Source organism: Dasypus novemcinctus, chromosome 11 (genome assembly GCF_030445035.2).
Source record: "Dasypus novemcinctus isolate mDasNov1 chromosome 11, mDasNov1.1.hap2, whole genome shotgun sequence".
Classification (NCBI taxonomy): Eukaryota; Metazoa; Chordata; class Mammalia; order Cingulata; family Dasypodidae; genus Dasypus; species Dasypus novemcinctus.
This window is the reverse complement of record NC_080683.1, coordinates 19,024,490-19,051,786: the sequence shown is the minus strand read 5'-3', so window position 1 is coordinate 19,051,786 and position 27,297 is coordinate 19,024,490. Positions and strand designations below refer to the sequence as shown.

General features: G+C 41.0%; 1 protein-coding gene across 28 annotated transcripts in view; it reads right to left on the bottom strand.

Moving 5' to 3' along the window:
* Window positions 1–27,297, bottom strand: part of ANKRD66 (ankyrin repeat domain 66) — a 50,360-nt gene that overhangs the window by 9,116 nt on the left and 13,947 nt on the right. For 25 of the 28 annotated variants that reach the window (XM_058306837.2, XM_071218484.1, XM_058306843.2 and 22 more), the window contains 4 exons: window positions 24,921–25,148; window positions 19,011–19,185; window positions 17,534–17,762; window positions 11,481–13,738 (listed from right to left, as the gene is read on the bottom strand). In XM_058306837.2, the coding sequence (XP_058162820.1) occupies window positions 13,537–13,738; window positions 17,534–17,762; window positions 19,011–19,185; window positions 24,921–25,019 (705 nt within the window). In that variant the 5' untranslated portion in view covers window positions 25,020–25,148 and the 3' untranslated portion in view covers window positions 11,481–13,536. Of the gene's footprint in view, window positions 1–896; window positions 991–11,480; window positions 13,739–17,533; window positions 17,763–19,010; window positions 19,186–24,920; window positions 25,149–27,297 lie in introns of those variants that run through there. The other 3 variants (XR_011650058.1, XM_071218480.1, XM_071218481.1) reach the window with 2 other exon arrangements.

Below are 27,297 nucleotides of genomic sequence, written 5' to 3'. Positions count from 1 at the left end.
GGAGACATATGGGATGATGATGATATTGATGGAGACATTGGAACCCTGAATTCTGCTGAGACTTTACCAGATAAGCCTGCCATGGCTTGCCCTGTCCAGGCCACATCTTGTCAACCTTGTATTATCCAGCCTCCAGCATGCCCCAGGGAGTCTGAAACAACTTCCAGCCCTGAGGTGGGTACCAGCCAAACTGAAGCCTGCCCTACCCAGGCTCTGGCCTGCCCCAGGGAGTCTGGACCTCCTCCCAGCCCTGAGGCATATACCAGCCAAACTCCAGCATGCCTGCCAAGCCTCCAGTCTGCCCTGAGGAAACTGCCTTCCAATCCCTGCCTGAAGAGATTAATCCTGTCTCACCAGAAGAAAATGCAAGGGAATGCCCTGAGGTCAGTAGTTTGCAAGACATTTCTAATCCTTCTCCTTACATCTCTTGTCTTCAAGACCTATTACTAGACTAAAATCAAACAAGCCCCCAAAGTTGAAATATAAATTGTGACCCATGAGGAAGTAAGATATACTCAGAAAGAACTGAATGAGTTTTCCAAACTATACAGACAGAAATCAGGGGAATATGTATGAGAATGGATACTAAGGATATGGGATAATGGTGGAAGGAATATAAAGTTGGATCAGGCTGAATTTACTGATATGGGCCCATTAAACAGAAATTCTGGATTCAGTGCTGTAGCATGAAGGGTTAGAAAGGGCTCTAACAGTTTGTTTGGGTGGCTGATTGAAACATGGGCTGAAAGATGGCCTAGCATGTCTGAGGTTGAGATGCCTGATTTGCCCTGGTACAGTAGAAGAGGGAATTCAAAGGCTTAGGGAGATTGGAATGCTAGAATGGATTTACCATTTGAGAACTGCCCACCCACCCCAGGAGTGTCCAGAGAACATACCTTTAAACAGGACTGTGAGAAATAAATTTTGTAAGACTAACTCCATCTTCCATGAAGAGCTCTGTGGTTGTTCTTCTCTATAGTCCAGATATTACTATAGGGAGAGTTGTGATGGAATTAGAATCCTTAAACATTATGGGGATGATTGGATGTCGGTCTGGTGAAAGTCAAGTATCAGCAGTTAATCACCAAAGTCAAGATGGGCAGGCTACCACAATGAAAGGCAGATTCAAAAAAGCACTCAAAATAGTCTGTCATGTAGAGTTATGGCAATGGCTAATACATCATGGGGTACCAAGCAGTGAAATAGATGGACAGTCTACTAAATTTCTTTGGGATCTGTATAAACAGAAGAGTTCTGGGTTGAGTGAATGAAACCCTAACTCAAATTACAGACTCAGAGAATCATGGCCCCTTAATCAATTCCCAGACTTAAGACAGTTTAAAAGACTGAGAGCCCCTTGAATGAGGAGGGGACCAGGTCTCCTTGGGGAAGGATCCTGTTAAACTGCCCAAATTTATACTCCTAATCTTCCTCCCACCTTTCCCCAAGGAGATCTTAAGGTTTTTACCAGAGTAACTGTGCACTGGGGAAAAGGAAATGATCAGACATTTCAGGGATTATTAGACACTGGCTAAGAAGTAACATTAATTTTAGGAGACACAAAATGTCACTGTGGTCCACCAGTCAGAGTAGGGGCTTATGGAGGTCAGTTGATTAATGGAGTTTTAGCTTAGGTCTGTCTCACAGTTGGTGCAGTGGGTCCCCAGACTCATTCTGTGATTATTTCCCCAGTTCATAATTGGAATAGACATACTTAGCAACTGGCAGAATCCCCACATTGGATCCCTAACATGTGGAGTGAGGGCCATTATGGTTGGAAAGGCCAAGTGGAAGCCACTAGAATTGCCCCTACCTAGAAAAACAGTAAACCAAAAGCAATACCAGATTCCTGGAGGGACTGCAGAAATTAGCGCCACCATCAAGGATTTGAAGGATGCAGGGGTGGTAATTCCCACCACATCCCCATTCAACTCTCCTATTTGGCCTGCACAGAACACTGATGGGTCTTAGAGATGACAGTAGATTATGGTAAACGTAACCAGGTGGTGACTCCAATTGCAGCTGCTGTCCTACATGTGGTATCATTGCTTTAGCAAATCAACATGTCCCCTGCTACCTGGTATGCAGCTGTTGATTTGGCAAATGCTTTTTTCTCAACTGCTATTAGTAAGGACCACTAGAAAGAGTTTGCTTTCAGCTGGCAAGGCCAGCAGTATACATTCACTGTCCTGCCTCAGGGGTATATCAACTCTTCAACCTTCTGTCATAATATTGTCTACAGGGATCTTGATCATCTCTCTCTCCCACAAGACATCACATTGGTCTATTATATTGATGATATCATGTTGATAGGACCTAGTGAGCAAGAAGTATCAAAGATTCTAGTCTTATTAGTAAGGCATTTGCGTAAGAGAGGATGGGAGATAAATCCAACTAAAATACAAGGTTCTTCCAGGTCAGTGAAATTTCTAGGTGTCCAATGGTGTGGGGTATGTTGAGATATCCCTTCTAAAATGAAGGATAAGCTGTTGCATCTGGCTCCTCCTATGACCAAAAAAGAGGCACAACACTTAGTTTGTCTCTTTGGATTTTGGAGACAACACATTCCTCATTTGGTTGTGCTACTCCAGCCCACTTACTGGGTGACCAGAAAAGCTGTTGGTTTTGATTGGGGACTAGAACAAGAAGAGACTTTGTGTCATGTCCAGGCTGCTGTGCAAGCTGCACTACCAATTGGGCCATATGATCCAGCAGATCCAATGGTGCTGGAGTTTCAGTGGCAAATAGAGATGCTGTCTGGAGCATTTGGCAGGCCCTATAGGAGAATCACAATGCAGACCCTTAGGATTTTGGAGCAAAGCCCTGCCATCCTCTGGAGATAACTACTCCCCTTTTGAGAAACAGCTTTTAGCCTGCTACTGGACCTTAGTAGAGACTGAACGCTTAACCATGGGCCATCAAGTTACCATGAGACCTGAGTTGCCTGTCATGAGCTGGGTATTGTCTGACCCACTAAATCATAAAGTTGGGCATGCACAGCAGCACTCCATAATGAAGTGGAAGTGGTATATATGAGATGGGCTTCAGTGGGTCCTGAAGGCATGAGTAAGTTACATGAAGGAAGTAGCCCAAATGCTCATGGTCACCACCACATATGTTACCTTCTCTTTCCCATCCCATAGCTTTGGCTTCTTGGGGAGTCCCCTACAATCAATGGACTGGTTTACAGATGGTTCTATGATATGCAGGTACCACCCCAAAGTGGCTGTAGCACTGCAGCCTCTTTCTGTGACATCCCTGAAGGTCAGTGGTGAGAGAAAATCCCCCAGTGGGCAGAACTTTGAGCAGTGCACCTGGTTGTTCATTTTGCTTGGAAGAAGAAATGGCCAGAGGTGCATTTGTACACTGATTCATGGGCTGATGCCAATGGTTTGGCTGGATGGTCAGGGACTTGGAAGGAACATGATTGGAAAATTTGTGACAAAGAGGTCTGGGGAAGAGGTATGTGGATTGGCCTTTTTGAGTGGACAAAAAACATGAAAATTTTTGTGTCCCATGTGGATGCTCACCAGAGGGTAACTTCAGCAGAGGAAGATTCTAATAATCAAGTGGATAAGATGACCCATTCTGTGGCTAATGCTCAGCCTCTTTCCCAGCCACTCCATCATTGCCCAGTGGGCTCATGGACAAAGTGGCCATGGAGGTAGGGATGGAAGTTATGCATGGGCTCAGCAACATGGACTTCCCCTCACCAAGGCTGACTTGGCTATAGCCACTGTGGAGTGCCCAGTCTGCCAGCAGCAGAGACCCACACTCAGCCCTCAATATGGCACCATTCCTCTAGGTGACCAGCCTGCTACCTGGTGACAGGTTGACTACATTGGACCATTTCCACCATGGAAGGGGTAGCAATTTGTTTTAACTGGAATAGACACATATTCTAGATATGGGTTTGCATTTCCCACACTCAGCACGTCCTCCAAAACTACCATCCATGGACTTAACTGAATATCTTATCTACCACCATGGCATTCCACACAATATTGCTTCTGATCAAGGAACCCAGCAAATGATGTGTGGGAATGGGCACATGCCTATGGAATTCACTGGTCTTACCATGTTCCCCATCACCTTGAAGCAGCTGGATTGAATGGTGGAATGGCCTTGAAGACTCAATTACAGTGCCAACTAGGTGGCAATACCTTGCAGGGCTGGGGCAGTGTTCTCCAGGAGGTTCTGTATGCTTTCAATCACCACTCTATGGTGCTATTTCTCCCATTACCAGGATCCATGGGTCCAGGAATCAAGGGGTGGAAAAGGGAGAGGCACTACTCACTATTACCCCTAGTGACCCACTAGAAAAATTTTTGCTTCCTGTCCCTGCAACCTCAAACTCTGCTTGTCTACTTTATGGTTTTAGTCCCAAAAGGAGGAGTGCTGTCACCAGGGAACACAACGATTCCATTGAACTGGAAGTTAAAACTGCTGCATGGCCACTTTGGGGTCTTCTTACCTCTGAATCAACAGTCAAAGAAGGGAATTACTGGCTGGGTGGTTTCCTGACTATCAAGGGGGAATAGGACTGCATCTACATAATGGAGGTAAAGAAGAGTTTGCCTAGAATACAGGAAATCCTCCAGGGCATCTCCTAGAACTGCCTTGTCCTATGATTAAAGTCAATGAAAATTGCAACAACCCAATCCAAGCAGGAATAACAATGGCCCAGAATCTTCAAGAATGAAAGTTTGGGTAACCCCACCAGGCAAAGAACCACGGCCAACTGAAGTGCTTGCTGAGGGTAATGGAAACATGGAATGGGTAGTGGAAGAAGGTAGTGATAAATATGAACTTTGACCACATGATCGGTTACAGAAATGAGAATTATCATGGTCATGAATCTTTCTTCCTTGTTTCATTATGATGATGATTGTATATGTACACCAAACGAATTTCTTTGTCTTCTTCCCCAAGCTTTTCCCTTATCATATAACAAGTTGTATCCATTTCATGTCATAATATTTGAGGATGTCAACTTTGAGAGTGAATATTACCCAAGAACTTGCACCCTTTTCTGTATGGAATTAATGTGTTTCCAATTGTATGCAGGAGAGTTGAATATTGTCAGGTGGAAATATATATATATGCATGTCTTTTATTGTTTTTACTTAGAGACTAAGTACGGCTTAAGGTAATGTGCATGATTGCCAAGATGACAAGGGGGGGATTGTGATGGTTAGGCTATTGTATCAACTTGGCCAGGTAATTGTGCCCAGTTGTTTGGTCAAGCAAGCACTGGGCTAATTGTAATGCAAGGGCATTTAAGGACTTTAGTCACCATTGACTTACTGCAGTGGTAAATCATAGATAGCTGGTTATAATTACATAAATCAGGGAGATTGCCATCAGCACTGAGTGACACTTAACCCAATCAGTTGAATGCCTTAAAAGAAGAAGTGATTCCAGCATTGAGAGAGAATTTCCCAGCTCGTCTTTGGAGAGCCAGCATCTCCCAGAACTTGTCAAGAACTTTCATTGGACTTTCATTGCAGCCCCTGGTTGCAGCGTGCCTGGACTTTTGTACCCCTACAGCTGCATGAGAGGCTCTTATAGAATTGTATACTATTGACAGATATCTCTTGTTGATTCCGTTTCCCTAGAGAACGCTGACTAATACAGAATTCTTTTTCTAAATTCAATTCTGGATCCTTTGCCTTTCCTTATAAATTTTAGAATCGAATTGTAGATTTCTAAAAGAAAAAGTCCTGATAGGATTTTCACTGGAATTGCATTGAATCTACAGCTCAGTTTATGAAGAATTGTCATCTTAGCAATATTGAGTCTTCAAATCCATAAAGACTCATTCTGTCCATTTATTTAGTCCTTCTTGGGTTTCTTTCTTCAGTGTTACACAGTTTCTAGCATATAGCTATTGCTCATAATTTCTTAGATTTATCCCTAAATATTTTCTGTGGTACTTTAAATTTTTTTCAATTACCAATAGTTCATTGCTATATATAGAAATAGGACTGATTTTTGTATATTTACCTTTCATTCTGCAACCTTGCTAAACTCACTTATTAGTAGCATTTCTCTGCAGATTCTTTGGGATTTTCTAGATAGTCGTATCATCTGTGAATAGAGATTCCAATGTGCAATATCTTTATTCCGTTTTCTAGCCTTTTGCACTACCTAGAACCTCTAGTACAATATGGAAAGGAAGAGGTGAGAGAATTGTTACCAATCATAGGGGGAAAATATTCAGTCTTTAACCATTAAGATTATTGTTAGGTATAGTGTTTTTGTTTTATTTTGTTTCTGTTTTTGGCAGATAGCCTTTATATGTTAGGAAGTTTCCAAACTTTCTAGTTTTCTGAGTTTTCTAAAATCGTAAGTAGGCATTGATGCTTTTCTCTTCAGCTATTGAGATGATCATATGTTTTTGCTTCTTCTTCTTTGGTCTGTTGATATTGGTGAATTACTCAGATTGGGTTTTGAATGTTGAACCAGCCATGCACTCCCGAAAAACTCATCATCTTGGCCATGATATAATATCCTTTCTATATATTGCTGGATTTGATTTGCTAGTGTCTTGTTGAAGATTTCAGCATATACGTTCATGAGGAATATTAGTCTGTAGTTCTCTTTTCTTGTCTTGCCTTTGTTTAGTTCTGGTATCAGGATAATGTTGGCATCATAAAATGAGCTGGAGAATATTCTTCCTTTCTATTTTCTGGAAGAGTTTGCATAGAATTGGCATTATTTATTCCTTAAATGTTTGGTAGAACTTGCCAGTAAAGCCATTTGGGTTAGGAGTTTTCTTTGATGGATGACTTTTTTACTGCAAATTCAATTTCTAAAATTTGAAACTATTTATTTTCTTCTTGGGTGAAATTTGGCAAGTTGTGCCTTTCAAATAATTTGTCCATTTCCTATAAATTGTCAAATCATGGGCGTAAAGGTTTTTGTAATATTCCTTTATTAATCTTTTAATGTTTTTAGGTTTGCCCCATTTCAATCAAGTGAATTATATCAAATTGACAGTCAGGAGCTAGATTTGCATTAAGGAACTAAGGTTATCTCACTGAATTGATGTAATTCCAGAACAAAGCAAAAACTTGCTGTTTGAGTTAGTTAAACCAGTCTTACCTAGTAAGAACAACTGATTTCTACTAATCATTTTGAATTATTATTCTTTCAATGTCTCTGTTCACATGTTTGCAACTCAGTGTTCTAATGCCAAACACCTACTTTATAATAGAGTAAGCTGAAACCAGAAATGCCACGTATTTGCCTAGAAACCATTTGGATGAAGGCTGAGATTTGGGAACTCAGCAAAATTCAGAAGGGAAGTAGACTGGGAGAAATATATAAGTAGGGCTTAAGGAATCAAGCACAGCAGATACAGTTTGCAACCCTGCATCAGTCATTTATTTATTGTTTTATTTCCTACAGATGACTTTACTAAACTTATATTTCTTTATCTCTAAATATATTTGACCTAAGGGGTTAATGTGATGTTTTGAAGAGACTGATACAGAACAACAGGTACATGGTCATTGCTCAGTAAATAGAAGTATCTATTATTCATTGCTATAACTGGGTTAAAATTAAACTTGTGCCAGTTTCTAAAGATTAGGCTTGAAAGACAGAAAGGTCAAGTCCCTTTGAGTTACAGAGAGAGCCATCCTTAATTTCTGACATACCAAGCTGCAGGGTCTTTGAGTCTTTTTTTCCACAGGGTTGGAAGTAAAAATTTTTCCTTACCCTCATCTAGAAAGAGCTTAGCAATTCTCATTCAATCAAGAACTGTGTATTGAGATTACTTGTGCCTAACAATGTGCTAAGTCCAATGGGGGAAATCCCAAAGAAGTATATGCAGAGCTCGGGGTTTGTAGAGAGGTTAAAGTAAAAGCAAGCTTACAAAGAGGAAAAGTGATATCCATGAACCAATTAGGGAAAAGGAGGAAGCTAAGTCATTATATATTTAATTAGAGTTCAAAGCAAGACTAGTGGGAGCTTTGTTTTCTGAGAAGGCAGGTGTAAATAGTGCTGTTCTTGATCAGATTGGCTTTAAGAGTTTCCTTCCTTAGAGATTTTTAAATTCACATTTGAGTCACTTGACCTTCTGAATTTGCCATCTCTTAATTCACAAAAATGTGTGTGTGTGTTGGAGGGGATTTGAGACAAGTATTGTCTTCTAAGTCAATGTTGCAGTATTAAGAGAAGGTGAACTGAATGATCCCTTTGAAGTATTGCAAGATAATTCGTGTGAACTATGTGATCTGGTTGCTTCATTTTGTATTAGATGTGTTTTGTCTTCACTCACGAAGTTCCTCTTCCCAGCACTTTTAAGGAAACATTGCCTGCCAAGGGAGTATATAGGATGGAAACAGAAAGTAACACCTTGGCCTTAATATATAAGATCAAGGATGAAAGTGAGAAAAAGAGTAAGAAAAAAACTTTTACAATGTTTTTGGTTGAAACCAGGCTATTTGGGATGATTCTGAAGCAAGGACAAAGAGTTGATACTGTTAAAAAATAAATCCTACCAACCTCTTTGGTATCTTAAATACTAAACAACACATTGTGGACAGCATTTTCCACTTTTCTAACTAGTTGCTTTTATTTTATACAGACATCCCCTGAATATTCTGTTCTGTGATACAGTTCTTAGAATCTGTTCAGTGAACATTGATTTTTATAAATAAGATATAAAAATCTTTCATGGCCAAAATAAAAACCTAACTGCTACCATGAGGGACACTGAAAATATACAATGTTATTTATCTTTGTGGTGTATTGGAAGTAACTATAAACTAAGAGTCAAAAGCTTTGGGACCTAATCTTGATTCTGTCCTTCAAAATTAATAGTGTCCAATGGTACTGATTCAAGCAAAAGAAACATTTATTAAGCCTCTCCAAGATTCTAGGTAACTGTGCTCAGAGTTGCAATAATGAATAATCAGAGAATTTCTTCATTATTTGATCAGTACTGTAATTGAAAAGGCTTCTACTCATCATCTATAAAGCAAGACAAAGATATCTTCCAATATTTTGATGGGAACTCATTTCACTTTCTTTTAGGAAACATTTACAATTATTCTTCTAGGCAACAGGTTTCCAAAGGTGAATAAAGTACCCTCAAGAATATGCAGCCTATCCTGGCCTTATTCAAATCTTTTGATCCTCAGAGCCAAGCATAGGGCTAGACACAAAGAATGAGCTCTATTAAAAATTTAATGAATGGCAAAAAGGAAGGGAGGGAGGGAAGAAGGGAGGGAGGAAAGGATTATTTCTGCTTGCTTTAAATCTTCCCTAATGACAAAGTCATTGCTTGTCATTTCCTTACTAAGTTCAGGGCTTTGTATAGGTCCAAATCTAATGAACCAGGCAAATGTGAACATCTTAATTTAAATATTTAGGTCGAATGCCTGGTTTGAATTTATTAGGCATAACATCCCGCTTTATCTTGATTTCTTAGAGAGTCTAGGTCTAAAGGATCCCCTATCTACTATCTCTATCTCTATCTCTATGATAGCAATAGAGATAGAGATAGAGATAGAGATAGAGATAGAGATAGAGATAGAGATAGAGATAGAGATAGAGATACATAATTCCAAAATAGCTGCTAGGTCCCTGCTAAGTCAAGCCTAGAATGGCTTCCCTCCTCTTCCACCGCCCTTTTGACAACATGCTGCTGCCTCTGTTTTATACTACATGTGTAGCTAATTATTGCCCACGCATGAGGGTGGGAAGAACAGATGAGTACTCCAAATTCCAGACCCTCCATCTGCTGCAAATTCTCAAATGGGCCTCATTGAAATGAATTGTCTATCATGGCAGAGGGAGGGTGAGAAGTTCATCTGTCACCCTTGTGTCTTGTGAGGGATGGGCCCACGGTCACTGTGAAGTGACCTGAGTCACGAGAACTGCTTGGTTGAGAGCTAAATCTCAAGGGCAGAAAAATAGGTGGGCACCTTCATTCAGAGCTTTGATAACCTTCAAGGAGAACTCTGTTCCCTAAATCTCTTTCTTTGGATTGAGCAGATCATTAGCAAGCTATTCTTTGTTGTGTACCTGGAATGCTGAAGGGTGAAAATAAGAACAACGAATGTTTAATGATCACTTAAAATGTGGAGGGCAATGTACTAAGTGCTTATGATGCATTCTCTCATTTAATTCTCACCACACCCCATGGCATAGCTATTATTAATACCCAATTTGCTTGTGAGGAAACTAGAGTGGTTAAACAACCTGTTCGAGGTCCCACAGCTTGGAGTGTTAGAACTCCATCCAAATCCAGGCAGGCTTTATAGTCTTACATTCGTGTTCCAACATCAGCCATTTGGTCTAGGGCAAGTTACCCAAGGAATCAGAGCTTCTGATTGTGATATCAATTGGGGGTAATAAGACCTGCCTTCACTCTCTCCTGCACAATTTTTTTAAGTTATAGCAAGATATATAATGGCCTCTACCTGTCATTGCAATGTCATTCAGGACAATTCCCGAGTCGCAAAAATGCCCCCATATTACACCCATTTTTCCCTGTCCCTCCCCTCAGAACCTCCAGTGGCTACTGTCTCCACCTCACAATGTAAACTATAATCCGTCCTTAGTGGCAATGCTCCAAAATGTGGTCATCAGTTGTAACAAATGTACCACACGAATGAAGGATGTTGTTAATGAGGGAAAACGTGCAAGGGTGAGGGAGCAGGGCATATGAGAATCCCCCATATTTTTTATGTAATATTTATGTAATCTAAGTATCTTTTTTTAAAAATTAAAAAGCATATTATAAGAAAGAAGCTGAAATGTGGAAACATGGGCTATGTTTAAAAATAGGCACTATAATCTGAACCATGCCAAATACTTTGCCATATGAAAATCTATGTTAAAAAAAAAATGGCCTGCCCTGTAGGTATGTCATGTAAATTAGCAATAATACTTTTAAAGTACTTAATACAGAGTCTAGCATGTGACAAATTCTTCATACAGGGAAGCTATTTCAGTGTCCTCTTCATGTTATTCTCAATTACTATAAAAAACTTAATGGGAGAAAAAATATGTCCCCTATGTCCCAATAAGAATGAAAAGAGGCACGCTGTGGACACTGGAAGACCATGGGGGCATAGATATGGCAAGGGACCCTAAAGATACTTTAGGTATCACAATTTGGTCATATCTGTTTGAAGAATAGGAGACAAGCTATTCTTCATGCTATAAAATGAGACAATGGATATCTATGGACTGGACAATGAAAAGCCTCACCTGACCCTTAAAGGGCAGTATTCCTGGACCCCTTTCTGACTCTCAGGGGGAAACTGAGCTCACTTGTACAGTAATGCAATAGCCATTTCATGGACCAGTTAGAGAGAACCAATGTGTGCCTCATCTTCACAGCAACCCCATGAAGGCTAATTTTGATTGTTTAAGTCTGCTTGACTCATAAACCCATGATCTTAAAACATCATGCTTATTAGAAAAGACTGCATGCAAAGAGGAAAAAAATCAATATATTGTAAGCAAAGATGAAATTTTATTATGCAAGTAGTATTTCATAGACCCCTCAGTAAGGAAACAAGAAAGGAAACCAGAAAGTTGTCATCCCTCTCTCTCCATCTTTTGCCTGGGTCTTCTCTTTCTCTTTGCAGAACAACTCTTTATATCCCTTATACCTACTGAAAAATTAACTATACCAAAATTCGTAAGTTGTGTGCTACTCATCCAACCTCTCATGAAGATTTTGTTTCAAGTTCCCAGGAGAAGAATCTTATTGGTAACTGAAGTAAAGTGTCTTCCAGTCACTAAAGGATCAGAACAAGCATGGCAACCAGGAAACACCACTGTGCATTAGCATAGAGAAAGGGAATTGATGCTCAAGGAGTAGACACTAGAAAAGGTTTTCTCTTTGGATGGATTTTCTACAATGTGTTCGAACATTTTCTTTTCATGTCAAACATGGCCTGCATTAACACAAGCAGTAACTGAGGAATGGATAATAAAGATGTCAGCTGGGGAAGCAGACTTGGCCCAGTGGTTTGGGCGTCTGTCTACCACATGGGAGGTTCGCGGTTCAAACCCCAGGCCTCCTTGACCCATATGGAGCTGGCCCATGCGCAGTGCTGATGCACGCAAGGAGTGCCCTGCCACGGAGGGGTGTTCCCCATGTAGGGGAGCCACACGCGCAAGGAGTGCGCCCCGTAAGGAGAGCTGCCCAGCGCGAAAGAAAGTGCAGCCTGCCCAGGAAGGGTGCTGCACACACGGAGAGCTGACAGAACAAGATGATGCAACAAAAAGAAACACAGACTCCCGTGCTGCTGACAACAACAGAAGCAGACAAAGAAAGAACACAGCAAACAGACACAGAGAACAGACAACGGGGGCAGGGGGGAAAGGCTAGAGAAATAAATAAATAAATCTTAAAAAAAAAAAAAAGATGTCAGCTGGCTCAAGACATTGATTTAGGCGGAGAAGTTAATTAATCTAGAATGTGGAGTAGCCAATTAAAGTAAAATGGACTTGACTAGTGCATTTTATGTTGTCTGGGTTCTAAAACAGTGCTGCCCAATAGCAATAAAATGTAAGCCACATAGGTCATTTTAAACTTTCTAGTAACCACATGTTTTAAAAAGTGAAAAGAGCTAAAATTCATTTTAATATGTTTTATTTAACTCAATATCCAAAACATTATCAACTTGCATCAACTATTCAATATTATTAAATATTATCAATGAGATAGTTTACATTATCTTTTGCACCAAGTCTTCAAACTCTGATGTGTGGTTTATATGATAGCATATCTAAATTTGGATGCTATATTTTCTTTGGAAATACCCAATCTGTATTTAGATTTTATAAAATTACAATTGAAAAAGTAGACCTGTAATCACATTTTCCATTACTGTGTGCTCTCTTATTAGTTATATGGGATGAAGTTAATTCATGTCAGGGTTTCCAGTTATTTCTCCCTCAGCTGAGGGTCAATGCACACACTGAAATGATCCCATGAGAAATGATCATGGATAACAAAGTCCATCCTGGGATTGGGATCTGTACCATACAAAGAAAAAATAGAGCTGGAAACTTGAAAATACATTTGCTCACCTCTTTGCTTGGTGAAAATACTTTTTTCCCCCAGAGTTATTGAACTGAGAATGTTGGGGGTTTTAGAGATTTTGTTGATAATTTTTTTTGCATGAAAAATGAACAAGTTTTCTTAACAGAAGTCCTTTGTTTTCCCCCCTTAAATTATTTAATTGCTTATGGGGGTCAGAAGATACTGCCGGTGCAAAGCGCTGAAGACAAAAATGCAAGAAGCCAACATTTCTCCCCTCCTGGTACTTCTTGTGTACAGCAGGAATTAGCAAGAAGGCAGCAGGCTTTGTAAGAGCGCTCCCAGGCATGACTTCCTGAGTGACTGAAGATCATGAACTCCTGGTGGAAGCCGCTGAAGAAGTGCCTATAAGTAAAACCATGTAAACGCAACACACTCAGAGCAACTTCTAGGCTGGTGCCAGGAAAGCAAGAAAAAAACAGGTTCAAGTCCCCCAGGCTGCTTCTCTGAAGTCTTCCTCCTCACACTCTCCTCTCCTTGGTATTACCGAGCTTGGCAGGGTGTCGACTCTTTTTATTCTTCTTCTCGTTATTCTTTTGGAGCCGGGCCGGAAGAGATCGCTCCAGCTCCCTTTTCTTGGCGTCCCAGTCTTCATCCCGCTGATCCAGGGGCAGCCCCTCCCGGTGGGCGGAGCGGCGGTGTTCCTGGCACTGGGTCTCGGCCCTAGGGAAGCAAGCAGTGAGCGGCTCTGAGTGCATGCATCCCAGCAGCCGCTCGGGCTCTGAACTTTGCAGTCTGCTTCTCGTCCTTCCTTCTGAACACAGCACGGACAATTCAGCCGCTCTGTGAGAAGGAGGAAGGCCAAGTTTGATCACTTCCAAGTGTACATTCAGGGAGGTCTCGGACACTTTAAACTACTATGAGGTGGAGAAAAAGTGTTGCTGGGAGTGGGATGTGACTAGAATCAAAGACAGTGAGTGAGGCACGCAGCATGAAGAAGGCGTGGCTCATTCTTAAAGTGCTCACATCTATAGAGCAATCCGCATATTATTGGGATAACTGCTTTCCTTCATTTATTTTCGAACTGTAATTTTCTAATTACAGAAGTGATGCATACTTATTATATAAAAGTTAGAAGTACAGCGAGGTATAAGAAAATAAAATTAACTCATCTCATAGATTGTGTATGTAGAGATTGCTTATACACAGAATAGATATGGATGGATGGATGGATAGGTAGGTAAATGATTAGATAGACACATGGATGGATGGAAAGATCGTTATATACTCATGGATAATAGGGAGCATACATATGTAGTTTTGTGTATGAGTCTAAAGATGAGTGAGTGACTTGCTTAGAAACATTGGTGAAAACTACTTCACAGAGACAAAATTTGAACCAATATGAGGACAAATGGAATGTGAGAGGTAGGCGATCATACAGGCAGAGCAAAAAGCATTTTAAGTACACAATATTATTAAAAGTCCAGTTTATTCAGAGGACAGCAACCCTGCCTGTCCCTCACCACCCCTCTCACTGCCAAAGAGCTGGAAGTGACTTCTCAAGTCTCATGCTGAGTGTCCTTCTTCTGTCCTGCTCTTTTGGCCCTTGTCGCTTTCTACCTTGTATTAAAGTTATTTATATAAAAAGATATTTCCTCTCCCAGACAGGGAACTTCTTGATGTCTAGCCCTGTATCATTATAACTTATTTTTCCAGTACCTAGTTCAATGCCATACATATAGCAGGGCTCAAAAATATTAACCGAGTTTATTTATTTATTGAATGAGTGATTTACTACTTACAAAGATTGAGTCAAAAGTAGAATTGGTTCACAATGATCTCTAGGATATTCAGAAAACTGTCAACTATTTGTTTAGGCCTCTTTTGAAATTATTTTACATCCTTTTGTTTCTGTCATTATCATAATCATCTTAGCCCAGGAGCTCACCTACTCACAATAAGAATCTTTTTAAAAAATGCTGTTAGTGATCTCCGTGCCCATACTCTAAATGCCTCCAATCCTTCCTGCAGTGCACCACTGTTGCCACTCCTCCACCATGAGTATCTCTGCTAAAGCTTCTACTTCATCTTGTGAATCCCTTGAGGAATACATGCTCATCTGCTTGCACAGCTGACTGTGGTCACCCACCCACACAACCTCATCCTCCATTTTCCCCCAGCATGAATGCTCTATTCAACCAGGCCATTCTCACCCATCCACCAACCCTCTACCTCCTCATGCTGAGATACAGCCTAGGCACATTTTCAATTGGATGCCTTCTGACCAAATCCAACAACCAGCCTCCCTCCTCCATTAGCCAGGTCTTAGCTAGCTTTCAAAGTCCAGATTAATTTCCCCTCAATCCAGAATTCTTTCTCTAAATTCTCTGTCAAAAGGGAAGTTCCTGGGAGATGCTGATGAGTAGAAATGATTCACAGATGACATGGTTGAACCTTGCTCTTTTTGTCTGCTCAGCACTGCCTCTCCACTTTTCCTGGAAGTAATATTCCCCACTATTTGTAGAACCACTCCTCCACTCCACTTATGCTGAGGCTGTCCCTCGTGCTCATCCACCCAGTGGTTCAGAAGGAAAGGGTGGGATTACTCTGAGAAAATCTGTAGAAGAGAGCCAAGAATAGAAGCTTAGAGAAATGAGAAGAAATGGGCAAAGAGAGAGAAGGAGATTTGAAGAGATTAATACCAGAGAAAGGGAGGAAGAAGAGTTTCAGGAATGTCAAGTGCCAAATCAAGTAGAGGAGAGATGTCATTGAGAAGCAGGCACTGATTAAGCCACCGGCAGTTCAGTGGTAACTTGAGTGAGAGTTGAATCAGTGCAATGTCGGGAGGTGAGAAAGTCAAAACAAGTATGTAGTTTAACTCTCAAGTATCCTAGATGAGCGGGGAAGGAGAAGAACACAGGTGAAATGGAGGGGCCTCAGGGTACTTTTTTGATATTATTTAATAAAAACTACTTGAACATGTCTACAATCCAAAGAGACGTGAAGGGAAGGAATAGAAATAACTGAAAACATAGGAGACAGAAAGATGCAATAAAAAATAAAAGAAAGATGGTCTTGTCAGAGAGGTAAAAGATGGGATCCAAGGTTGATTTGGGAAGATTACTCTTGTCACAGGAGGAACAAGGAAGAGATGTATTTGCATATAAAATCTATTGATAAAGGAGGTTGGAAAATGTCTACCCAATGGCTTCAGTTTTTTCTTTGAAGTGGAAGGCATGCTCTCTGAGAGGCAGGGCTGAAGTGTGATGAGAACTTGAAGTTGTCAATGAGGGAGAAGGAGGGGAAGAGAATTCCAGCTTTTCTGAAGGTTCAGCTAAAGCTGGAAATCTTAGAAATTCTGGTAGTACCAATCTACCTATTTGTGGGATTTTCTCCAGCAGAACAAGCAAAGGAATGAAGAAGATAGAAAATTGATCCAAGGTTGGGAGCTTTAGGTATATGCTATGGAAGGATAAAAGGCTGGAAAGTTAAGAATAGTAGGAAAAGAGTAGAAGAAGCTACATATCATAGTGTACAGATGCGAAGGGGAAATAGTGAAACCTTCAGGCAGGTGATAGGTTGAAAGATAAAGAAGAAATTCAATGAGGAGAAGTTTGATACATTCAAAGACCTGTGTGATGATCCAGGACCGACACAATGAAGAAAGGAAGTTAAAGAGTTCAGAGAAAAATGTCTCCTGATGCCAAGGTCCAGAGTGGGTGAAGGCAATTGAATTTAGAGGGTGATGTGATGGCAGGAATTGGGGAGAGGAGAGGGTCTGCCAATCAGGACTCAAGGTTCTGCCTCTCTGCTCCCCAAATCACCTTTCTTCTGATTTTGGATATTTCTATTGTAAGACATCACCTTCTAACTAATCTCTTCATAACCAAAGAGTTTTAGTAGTTTAACTTTCTGATGTTAACTTTATTTCCAAGTTCAAGTTCTTAGGGGGGCATTTCACTGTCATCCCCCAAAATCCAGCCTTTATGATTTGTTATCTATTTGTGTAAATCATTTTGGTTTCCAAGGAATGCTGCCTTCATTCTGTTACTTTAGTCATTCTTCTATGGATTACTTATGGACCCAACCAAATTATAAACTCCTAGATTTTATTTCCATTCCCTTAAAGCTGTGAATATTATGTGCATAATTAGTATTTACTTTTGTTGGAATGTCTGGACGAATGCATAAATTAAAAATGTTAGAACATCTTTCATCTTTGGCGCTTGTATATTTACAAACTTATGTATATGCATGCATGTGTGTGTGTGTGTGTGTGTTTGGGGGAGGTTCATAGGTAAATAAATATTTAAAAACAATGGGTCAGTACAGTTTCCCACAATATTATTCATTTCAGTAAAAATTAATGACAACGCAAACCAAAGTCAACCGGCTAGATTTCCTTGTTTCATTATCACAGACCCTGACCTGAGACCACTGTGTCAGCAAAGACCTTAGTCACAGGCTCTTGTTTCTCTGCCCTGACTGTAGTTGGAAAGAAATGAGTTTACTTACTTTTCCAGGAATGCCACACAGGCTTTCTGCCCGTAGATCTGCGCAATCCTCTTTGGCGTGTCTCCGAAGAAGTCAGGGGCATCGATGGCAGCGTGCAAAGCATGGAGAGCTTTGAGCACATTCAGATGGCCTGACTCAGCTGCAAAATGAGCTGGAGTCCAGCCCACATCAGTTACCAGGCACGGCCTGGCTCCATATTCTATCAGAAGGTGCAAAACCTCCATTTGTCCTTAAACGTACCAAGAAGAAAAAGGATGAGATTAAGATAAAAACTGTCCCTGCTGGCCTGAAGCCTGGGTCAGCCTAGATTGCACAAAGGAGGGGAAGAGATTTCCTTCTGAGGCTACTCCAGTTTCCTATCACCATTCCCTCCTCTCTCCTCCCTTTTCCTCTCCTTACCAGTCACTCAATGTTGTCCCCCCCAAACCCTTCCCTGTGAGCCTTGACTCCACTGGGTTCGAGGCCCCCCACATCTTCCTTGTGCTCCTTCCTGGACACTCCCTGACCTGTCCATTCCCTCAGGCCCCACTTAGGAGTCTTGCTTTCTCTTTCAAGTCACACTATACCTACCTCCTCTAGCATTGTTAAGGCTCACACTGTGCTAATTTCAAAACAAGTATCTTAAGTCCCACTTAACACTGTAACACAGATATGGGTTCATATCTTGGCAATATCACCAACGGTGACACTTTGGACATGAAACAAACATCTGAGCCTCAATTTCCTCATTTGTAAATTAACGATATTGTCACATATCTCACGGAATTCTTATAAAGTTCAAATGAAATCATGACATAAAGTATATAGCACAGTGCCTAGCACATAGAAAATGTACACTAAAAGGTATTTTAGTATAAGCAACATCATTTGGTATGCCGTTATGAAAAAAAAAAAAATCTCCTGCCTGATTTATCTGCAATTAGCCTCACTTCCTGCCAATTCATTCTCTACACAGGAGTCCAAACAAAGTTTTAAATATCAAATTTGACTATAGCACTTTCCTACACAACACCCTTCAGTGGTGTTCTATTGACCAAGCCCTTCATAAGCCCAATAGCTGAGTTTTTGCCACTATCCTCCAATTCTACAATTAAGCCATGATGACAGTGATGGGCAAGACAAATCCCTGTCCTACTAAATGATGCTCCATTCCTACTAGTGGATGTGAGGGCAGGGGACTAACATATACTGAGAGCAGACTACATGCCAGGCACTGTACACAATTATCTTACTGGATCCTCATCACAGAACTCCAAAGCAGTATTATCATCCCCCTTTTATAGATGAATAAACTAAGGTTTATTAAGTAACATGCTTAAAAGTGCTACAATTAGTAGGTAGTGGTGCCAGAATTGGAACACAGGTCTATCTGACTTCAAAGACATGGCCCTCCCACTACCTCACACAGACTACTGACTAATAGCCTCATGAATGGTACACTCAAAGGGATGGATTGTACATAGACATTGCTACTCACCACTGATCGCAGCCCAGTGAAGTGGGGTTCGGTCATTCCAGTCCATATCCTTGTAGTTTGGATCACAGAGACCTTTCTTCAAAATTTTTTTCACTAAATTGTAGTCCCCCGTGGCCACAGCCTGGTGGAGCTTTGTCATGTCTGACATTTTGGTCAATTCCATGGCAGAAAGCAACTGCCAGAGAGATACACCACTTAGGAACTTTTCAACAACCTTTCATCTCTAGCAAATAATTCTATATATTTCTGTATCACTGACTTTCTCTCCTGCCTCTTGAATTTGTCTCCAGGGCTGTCTAATGTGTCTTTTCTGCTAAGGGTTATCTGGATCTTAGCTACTATGATTAGTGCTTGCCGGTCCCCTACAAAAACTATCAATTTTTGTTTTATTGATGGTTGTCCACTGTCTACAGGCTTATGCCTTAAACACGTGGGCTGGTATTTAAGGCCTTCTAGTATCTGGCCTCAAACTACTTCCCAGTGCTTTCTATTGCTACTCCAAAGTGCTAGCAGTATGACCTTGAGTAAGATGCATACTTATTTGCCTTAACTTTCTTACCTATAGAATGAGTATTATCTGTAAGGGTGATTGTGAGGATAAAATGATAATCCATAGGTAAAGTTTATACTGGATACAGAGCACATGCTCCACGGAAATTATATACTATAGCTATACCAGTAGTGGAGAGGGACAAGATGGAAACATACAAATAAAGTAGATATAAACTGTTATTAATGTTATGCTATAAACGAGCAGTTCTCAAACCACAGTCTACAGACTCCTAGCGGTCCCTTGAGACCCTTTTATAACAAATATTAATATATTATTGCCCTTGTTCACTGTGCTGACAATTCATGATGGTGCAAAGGCAATGGTGTGGAAAACTATTGGTGCCTTAGCACAAATCAAGGCAGTGACACCAATCTGGACTAGTAGTCATGCTATTGTACAACGCCACACCCTCACAGGAAGAAAACAACTAAAACACCAGAATCGCAGAAACATCCTTAAAGAAACATTTAGGATTATTGTTATAAAATCTTTACTCTTGAATACATGCTTTAATAAAGGCAAGTTTTAAATATTGTGTAATGAACAGTGCTAACATTTGGAAAATCTGCATAAGTCAATGAACCACTATTTTCTGTATGACAAACATATAATTTTACAAAATCATGCAAGGGTACAGAGATCCTTTCAAGACAGGTCAATAGACTTTAATGAAACAGAGTTTGAAAAGTACATCAATATCACTTCAGATTCCACATTGCAACTAACTTTTAATATATGTGTTCAGTTTTGATATACTAAGAAGGAAGAATATTCCCAACTATTTGAAAAGACTATTAAAATACTCCTCTTTTCCAATATTTTATATGTATGGCCAGATTTTCTTCATACACTTTAACCAGAAAAATAAACTGACTACAGCTATCTCGTATTAAGTCAGGCACTAAAGAGTTTTGTTTTTATTTTTTGGTGGGGTGGGAAAAAAAACAATGCTATTCTTCTCACATTTTTTTTTAATATAGATATCTTTCATAAAATGTTTTTATGTAATGAGTTTACTAATGGTATTTGTAAATGAATTAATAAGCATTTTAATTTTTTCTCAGTTTTAATTATTAACAGGGTAAATAAATAAAACATAAATAAAAGTTATCTGGGTTCTAAATAATTTTTGAGTGTACAGGGTGTCTGAAACCAAAAAGCCTGAGAACTGTAAATAGCAACAAATGAAGGAATGTGATGGTTAGGCTCATGTGTCAGTTTGGCCAGGTAATGGTGTCCAATAGTTTGGTCAAGCAAGTACTGGCCTGATTGTTATTGGGAGGATATTTCATGTCTTAAATCATTAGTAAGTTGATTGAGCCTATGACTGATTACATCTAAGCAACTAAGGAGATTGCCTTCAGCAATGTGAGACTTCTCATACAATCGGTTGAAGGCTTTAGATGGAGAAGCGATGGTTGTCAGCAGTCACAAGACAGACTGTTCCTCTCTACTTAGCCAGCCCGCTCCTGCTGGAGATTTCATAAAGGACCTTCATCAGAGTTCCTGGCCTGAAACCTGCCCTATGAAATTTGGACTCGTGCGCCCCCACAGTCATGTGAGCAATCTTATAAAATTTCATACTATTTACAGATATCTCCTGCTGGTTCTGTTTCCCTAGAGAATCCTGACTAAAACAGGGGCTGAGATAGAAGCAAAGAGTAGGAGAGAATCACTTTAGATGGGATTATTGGGAATGTTTCTCTGATCTCAACATTTAAGTAGTGATTTCAAGAAGGAACTGGAGTAAACCATACAAAGCACAGCCCAGTAGCAGCAGCACCTGGAACTTGTTAGGCCCCCAGCCCAGAACTTAACTGTGAGGGTTTATTTTCAATTCCCTTGCATTTTCATGTGAATTTTTAGGATCAACTCATCAATTTCTCTGCAAACAAATTATACTGTCCATTTAAGCTTCTATGTGAATTGCAACTCATCCAATGGAATTTCCTTGGTATGAACTCGAATGAGGAACAGATGGTTGGTGCAAGTGTAAACCTGCATAAGGCTTGTGCAAAAGGCAAGTAAAGAAGCTGCCAGGCACCTGTTCTAAAAATGGTTTGATTTTTACCTACCTGGCACCCAGGGATTACTACCAAGTACCAGCTGATGATGTAACAAGAAAATGACCTTGAATAAAAGGGTCAACTCGGACCAGCAGAATATCTCAATCTACATATAATACCAGGAGTTAAAAATGCTTTTTGACCTGAATCAAGGGGGAAATGGAAAGGACACATGAGTTTATATGGCTATGAGTCTCCAAAAAGAGCCGGGAGGTTATCAGAGGGGTTGCCCTTATGCACACCTCAGCAGAGTCCCAGAGACAGATAAAGTAGATACAACCCCGGTTATTGGTTCTTCTGAGGGCTACAGAGACCCACAGGTTCTATGGTCATGGCAGATGGAGTTCAGTGCCATCTCAGTTGGCCCTACTTTGGAGTTTGTGTTTCTGTGTGATGGAGCTGGACTCAGATATGATCTTTGTTCACAAGCCTCTCCTGTTACTTTTACCGGATCTGTAGCTGGTGCTGGGGTTTAATATATACCCAGGGGATCTGAATCTCTGGACTGACCATGTGATAGCCAGGCCCTGAGCCTCAATAGACTTCAGCTCCTACACTCTGGTTTATTGGACTTACCCCACTCAGCTAACATGGTGTTGAAGAATGTCAACCACCACACCATGGAGCCAAGAGTGCCTACAACTGAAAGCAGGATTGCATCCAGCATCCATGTGGAATCTAAGCCCCCTCTTATTACAGATGTGGAGTGGACACAACCATTCCAAGGTCCACAGGATGGAGGAATAGAGTATGGATTAGAGTGGACTTACTAATAATCTATTCATGAACTATTGTGATTAGTAATCAAAGAAAATGTGGCACTGGTGTGGAGAAAGTGGCCATGGTGGCTGCTAGGGGTAGGGAATGGGAGGAAGAGATGAGATGTGGAGGTGTTTTTGGGACTTGGAGTTGTCCTGGGTGATGCTGTAGGGACAGTTACTGGACATTGTATGTCCTCCCATGGCCCACTGGGTGGAACGTGGTAGAGTGTGGACTATGATGTGGACCATTGACCATGAGTTGCAGCGGTGCTCTGAGATGTATTCACCAAATGCAATGAATGTCTCATGATGATGGAGGAGATTGTTGTTATGGGGGGAGGAGTAGGGGGAGAAATGTGGGGGGTATATGGGGACCTCATATTTTTGAATGTAATATTAAAAAAATAAAAATAAAAATGGTTTGATTTTTAATGATCCCTGCAGATTAAATATACTCTTTTTATTTACCATTTTATCATAGATCAACTACTCCAGTGTTAAGGTTTTCTACTAAAACAAAAATGCAACCCATGCCATCTTCTCTGTTACCTAACATAAGCATTGAGCACCTACTTCATGCAAATAGGCATAAACTTTGTCCTGTGCACACAGAGATCCTGATTCACTTTGTCAGTGCTGAGACTCAGGCAGCTGTAGTTTTTTTAATCCACAGGTGACTCTCATTTCATTTAGTCACCAGGAGATGAGAACTGCTGCCTCCTTACTGCCTTTACTTTACTTCAGTTTTCCCATCTTTTTCCCTGCCAGTCTATGTAAGCCCTACCTTACAGCCAGACATATATGGTTACTCAAAGCGTTGTCGAGGAACTAGGATAGGAGCCCCTAGAGGGACTTGTTACAAATGCAGAATCTCGGCCCTTGTCTCCCCACTGCCCACACCTATTAAATCAGAATCTGCATTTTACCAAGATCCCCAGATGACTTGTAGACAACAGAGTCTGGCAAAAAATGACTCATCAGCCTAATCTGACTAGCCTTCTGTTTTGAGAAGCCGCGGGACACCATTCCAAAAAGCTATCACTGTGAGTCAAGGGGACCAAGTCTAGACATTCCCTCCCGCCCCGGCTGCCCACTCTGCTCCCAATACTGGTCTCCCAGGCCGGGGGCTGCGCCTCGCTGCCGCAGGGCTCTGGGAACTCCCACCGGGTACCAAGCTGTGGAATCACAGCCCCGGACTTAGTGCCTGGGCAAGTCGCCTCCCCTTTGGCCAGCTGCCCACTTCGGTCAAGCTCTCGGAGAGGAGAGAGGGACGCTCTGGAATCAGGGTGGCGCTGGAGCGGAAACTGACCATGTGGTCGGCCAGGGCTCTGCTCCTAGGATCAGTTGCTCGTTGTCCTGAGAATATCTCCAACTTAGGTCAGTTTACGGGGCCCAAGCATGCCTGCCATCTGACTCTGGGGCGTCTGATCCTAGGCGAATCCCGCAGGACAGAGCAGAAGTTTTTCTCTCCTCTTACATATAAATTCCTACATAATGTCTGCTCTATACGTTCAAGTTGAGACTACCTGCATTTCACAGAATGTGCTTCCCGGGCTTTATCGAGCTGTGCTGGGGTTTGAGATGCTCCACAACCTGCAGTTGTAGCCAAGACTCGGGATCCAGCTTAGATCTCACTTTCAGAGAAAACTTCCTTTTACTTCCCAGTTTTGGTGAATGGTCCTTTCTCTCTACCTCCAGAGAATCGCCACCATCAAGGCGCTTGGGGCATTGTATATTAACTAAGTTACTTACTTCCCTGTCTCTCCTACCTTAGGGCTGATCTCACATTATTATGCTCTCATTCCCCTGGAGTATAAATGTCCATCAAATGATAAATGGATAAATGAAAATGTGGTATATCTATGCAATACAATAGTATTTGGCAATAAAAAGAATGAAATACTGATGCATGCTATACCATAGATGAACCTTAAATAAGTTATCATAAAAATATGATAATTAAAAGGAGCTGGTCACAAAAGACCCTATATTATATGGTTTCATTTATGTGAAATGTCCAGAAGGAAATCTATAGGTACAGAAGTTTGAGTTGCAGGTGCTTGGGCTAGGATGCTGTGGGGTTAAGGAGTGACTAGTAATGAGGGCAGGATTTCTTTTGGGGGTGATGAAATGTTCTAAAATTAGATGTGGGGTGATAGTTTCACAACTCTGAATATATAACTAAAAGCCACTAAATTGTAACTTAAATGGGTCAATTTTATGGTATGTGAATTATAGCTCAATAAACTTGTTTAATGAGACTACTAATTAGAGGCTTTTTAAAACTACAAAGTTTATTTGCATAAAATACACAATCCCCTAACCTACCGCTGACTACTGAAATGTGGCAAACTTTCCTTCACATGAATCCTTATAAATTTGATTTAGTGTACTTGAATTCCCGTCTTTCTGGTAGAGATGTCTTAGTTAATTTACAAAGGAGTCAGTAAATATAAGTTCTAATAAGAATCAGTGATCTCTAATGACTATAGGCTATACCTGAAGCCAGAAGTAATGTAAAAATACTTACCGTCTTGTTTGCAATCCCAGGGGCTCTGTGTTGGCAGGCAGTCTTAGTTGTTTGGAGTCTTGTTGTGTTAACCATGGAAACTGACCCCTCCTTCCTCATTAAAGCCTGCAAATCAACTTCAGTATCACTAGGTGTCTGCTGGGATGGAGACTGGCCCTCTGTACAGCATTGAAACTCTTCAGCAATTCCTATCTGCTCCTTTAGTTCAAGTGTGGTCCTTCGCAGGTTCTGCCAAATATCAGAAAAAGTGAAAATTAAAACAAACAAAAACCAAATATCCAACATTTGCCAGCCCATATAACACTGCGAAGGAGACAGAGTGTTAGTCACCACCACCTGCAGAACCAGCTGTGAGATCTTAGGCAAGTTCCTTAATTTTGCCGAGCCTCTATTTTCTCACCAAGAAAATGAAGTTTTAAGATCTTTCTCATAGGGCAATTAAGCAGATTAGCTAAAATAATTTATGAAGTACCTTTACAGGCTAAATGCTTTTTAAAAAATCCACAGGAACAAAAATCTTTAAGTGCTTTCTCCTTGCCCTACCTTTAGTCTCCCTTGCTCTAAGCATCTCACATCTCTTCAATAATGCTCATCTAAACACCTTCTTCCTACTTCCCTACTTCTCTCCTTCTTTCTTTCTCTCAGCACAACCTGAATATGGGTCTATGTGGCTCCCATGCATGGGGTCTATAAAAGGCTCTATATTACTGTCTTAGTTTCTGGAACTGCTTCCACCCAGCCGCCCCTGGTCCCATGTCTCATTTCATCTGTTCTAACATCTCCTGTGAGCCTATTGCCCTTAGTTCAACTGCCTTGAGGGAGTCCATTTAGAGAATAAATTCATAACAAACACTTCCTGAGGGCTTGATCATACATTTGGAAAAAACAAAACAAAACATATCTTGCTTTAAGGAGATAATAATCTAGTGGGGAGATAAGCTACTACAAAAATAAAGTGTAATTATAATTATGCTAAATGCCCTAAAAGAGGCACTAAAGCACTTTACTACCTAGCATTTAGGAAACCTTAAATGCTAGATATCTTCCATTGTCGCTGTAGATCTTCTCAACCCTGGAAAGCTAATCTGTTTAGGTGCAATTCATGGACTCCAATGCCCTCTGGCTTCTAGATGGATTGGTCAATCTGGAGCTACAGATTGGAGGGTGGAAGAGAGGGTCCCTTGGTTCCCCTTCTGACTGGTTGCAATGGTTTTACTGGAAAGGTCACACTCTCTCCAGAGAGGTACAGTCTTCAGGTCCCAGTCATTGCTTCCTCCTATTCCTTCAGGTCCATGGGTAGTATAAGTTCCTGCTTTTTATTTGCCCAGAGGTACTGCACTATGTTTTGTTGGGTTCCCTAAATTCTGCTCTCGCTTTTGTTAATAGTCCCTCTACTAAGCACTCATCAGATAATACTGTTGGAGCCTGCCCTATGCTTCCTCAACAACATGGACCAATAAAGTAAGAATTCAACAAGCAAAGGGAATGCAGCAATATAGCATTCAAAATCATTGAATGTAAGGTGAGTTGAGGGAAGCGGACTTGGCCCAGTGGATAGGGCGTCTGTCTACCACATGGGAGGTCCACGGTTCAAACCCCGGTCCTCCTTGACCCATGTGCAGCTGGCCCATGCGCAGTGCTGATGCGCGCAAGGAGTGCCGTGCCACGCAGGGGTGTCCCCCGCGTAGGGGAGCCACACGCACAAGGAGTGCGCCCCGTAAGGAGAGCCACCCAGTGTGAAAGAAAGTGCAGCCTGCCCAGGAATGGTGCCACACACACGGAGAGTTGACGCAGCAAGATGATGAAGAGTTGACACAGCAAGATGATGCAACAGAAAGAAACACAGATTCCTGTGCTGCTGACGACAACAGAAGCGGACAAAGAAGAACATGCAGCAAATGAACACAGAGAACAGACAACTGGGGTGGGGGGGGAGAAGGGGAGAGAAATAAATAAAATAAATCTTTAAAAAAATAAAGTGAGTTGAACATGTGAGACCTAAATGAAAAGAAGGTTGAGGCCAGATTCTCGAGGTCCAGAATGTCAGTGTATCTGGACTTTATTTCTCCCTGTATATAAAGTGAAACATCAACGGTTTCTGAAAGGGGAAGTAAAATAATTGCAAGTCCACCAATTTAAGAGAAGTAATTTTGCCACAGTCTGTAAAATGAATTCTGGGGTGAGGGTCACTGGTGGAGGATGGAGAAGAATTAGAAGGCAGTAAAATGCACATACTCTGACTCAGAAATTCCATTTCTAGGTCTTTACCACAAAGAAATAATTTAAAATATGCATAAAGATTTAACCACAAGGATATTCACTGAACTACCATTTAAAAAATTAAAAATTACAAACAACCCAAACACTTAATAAGAAG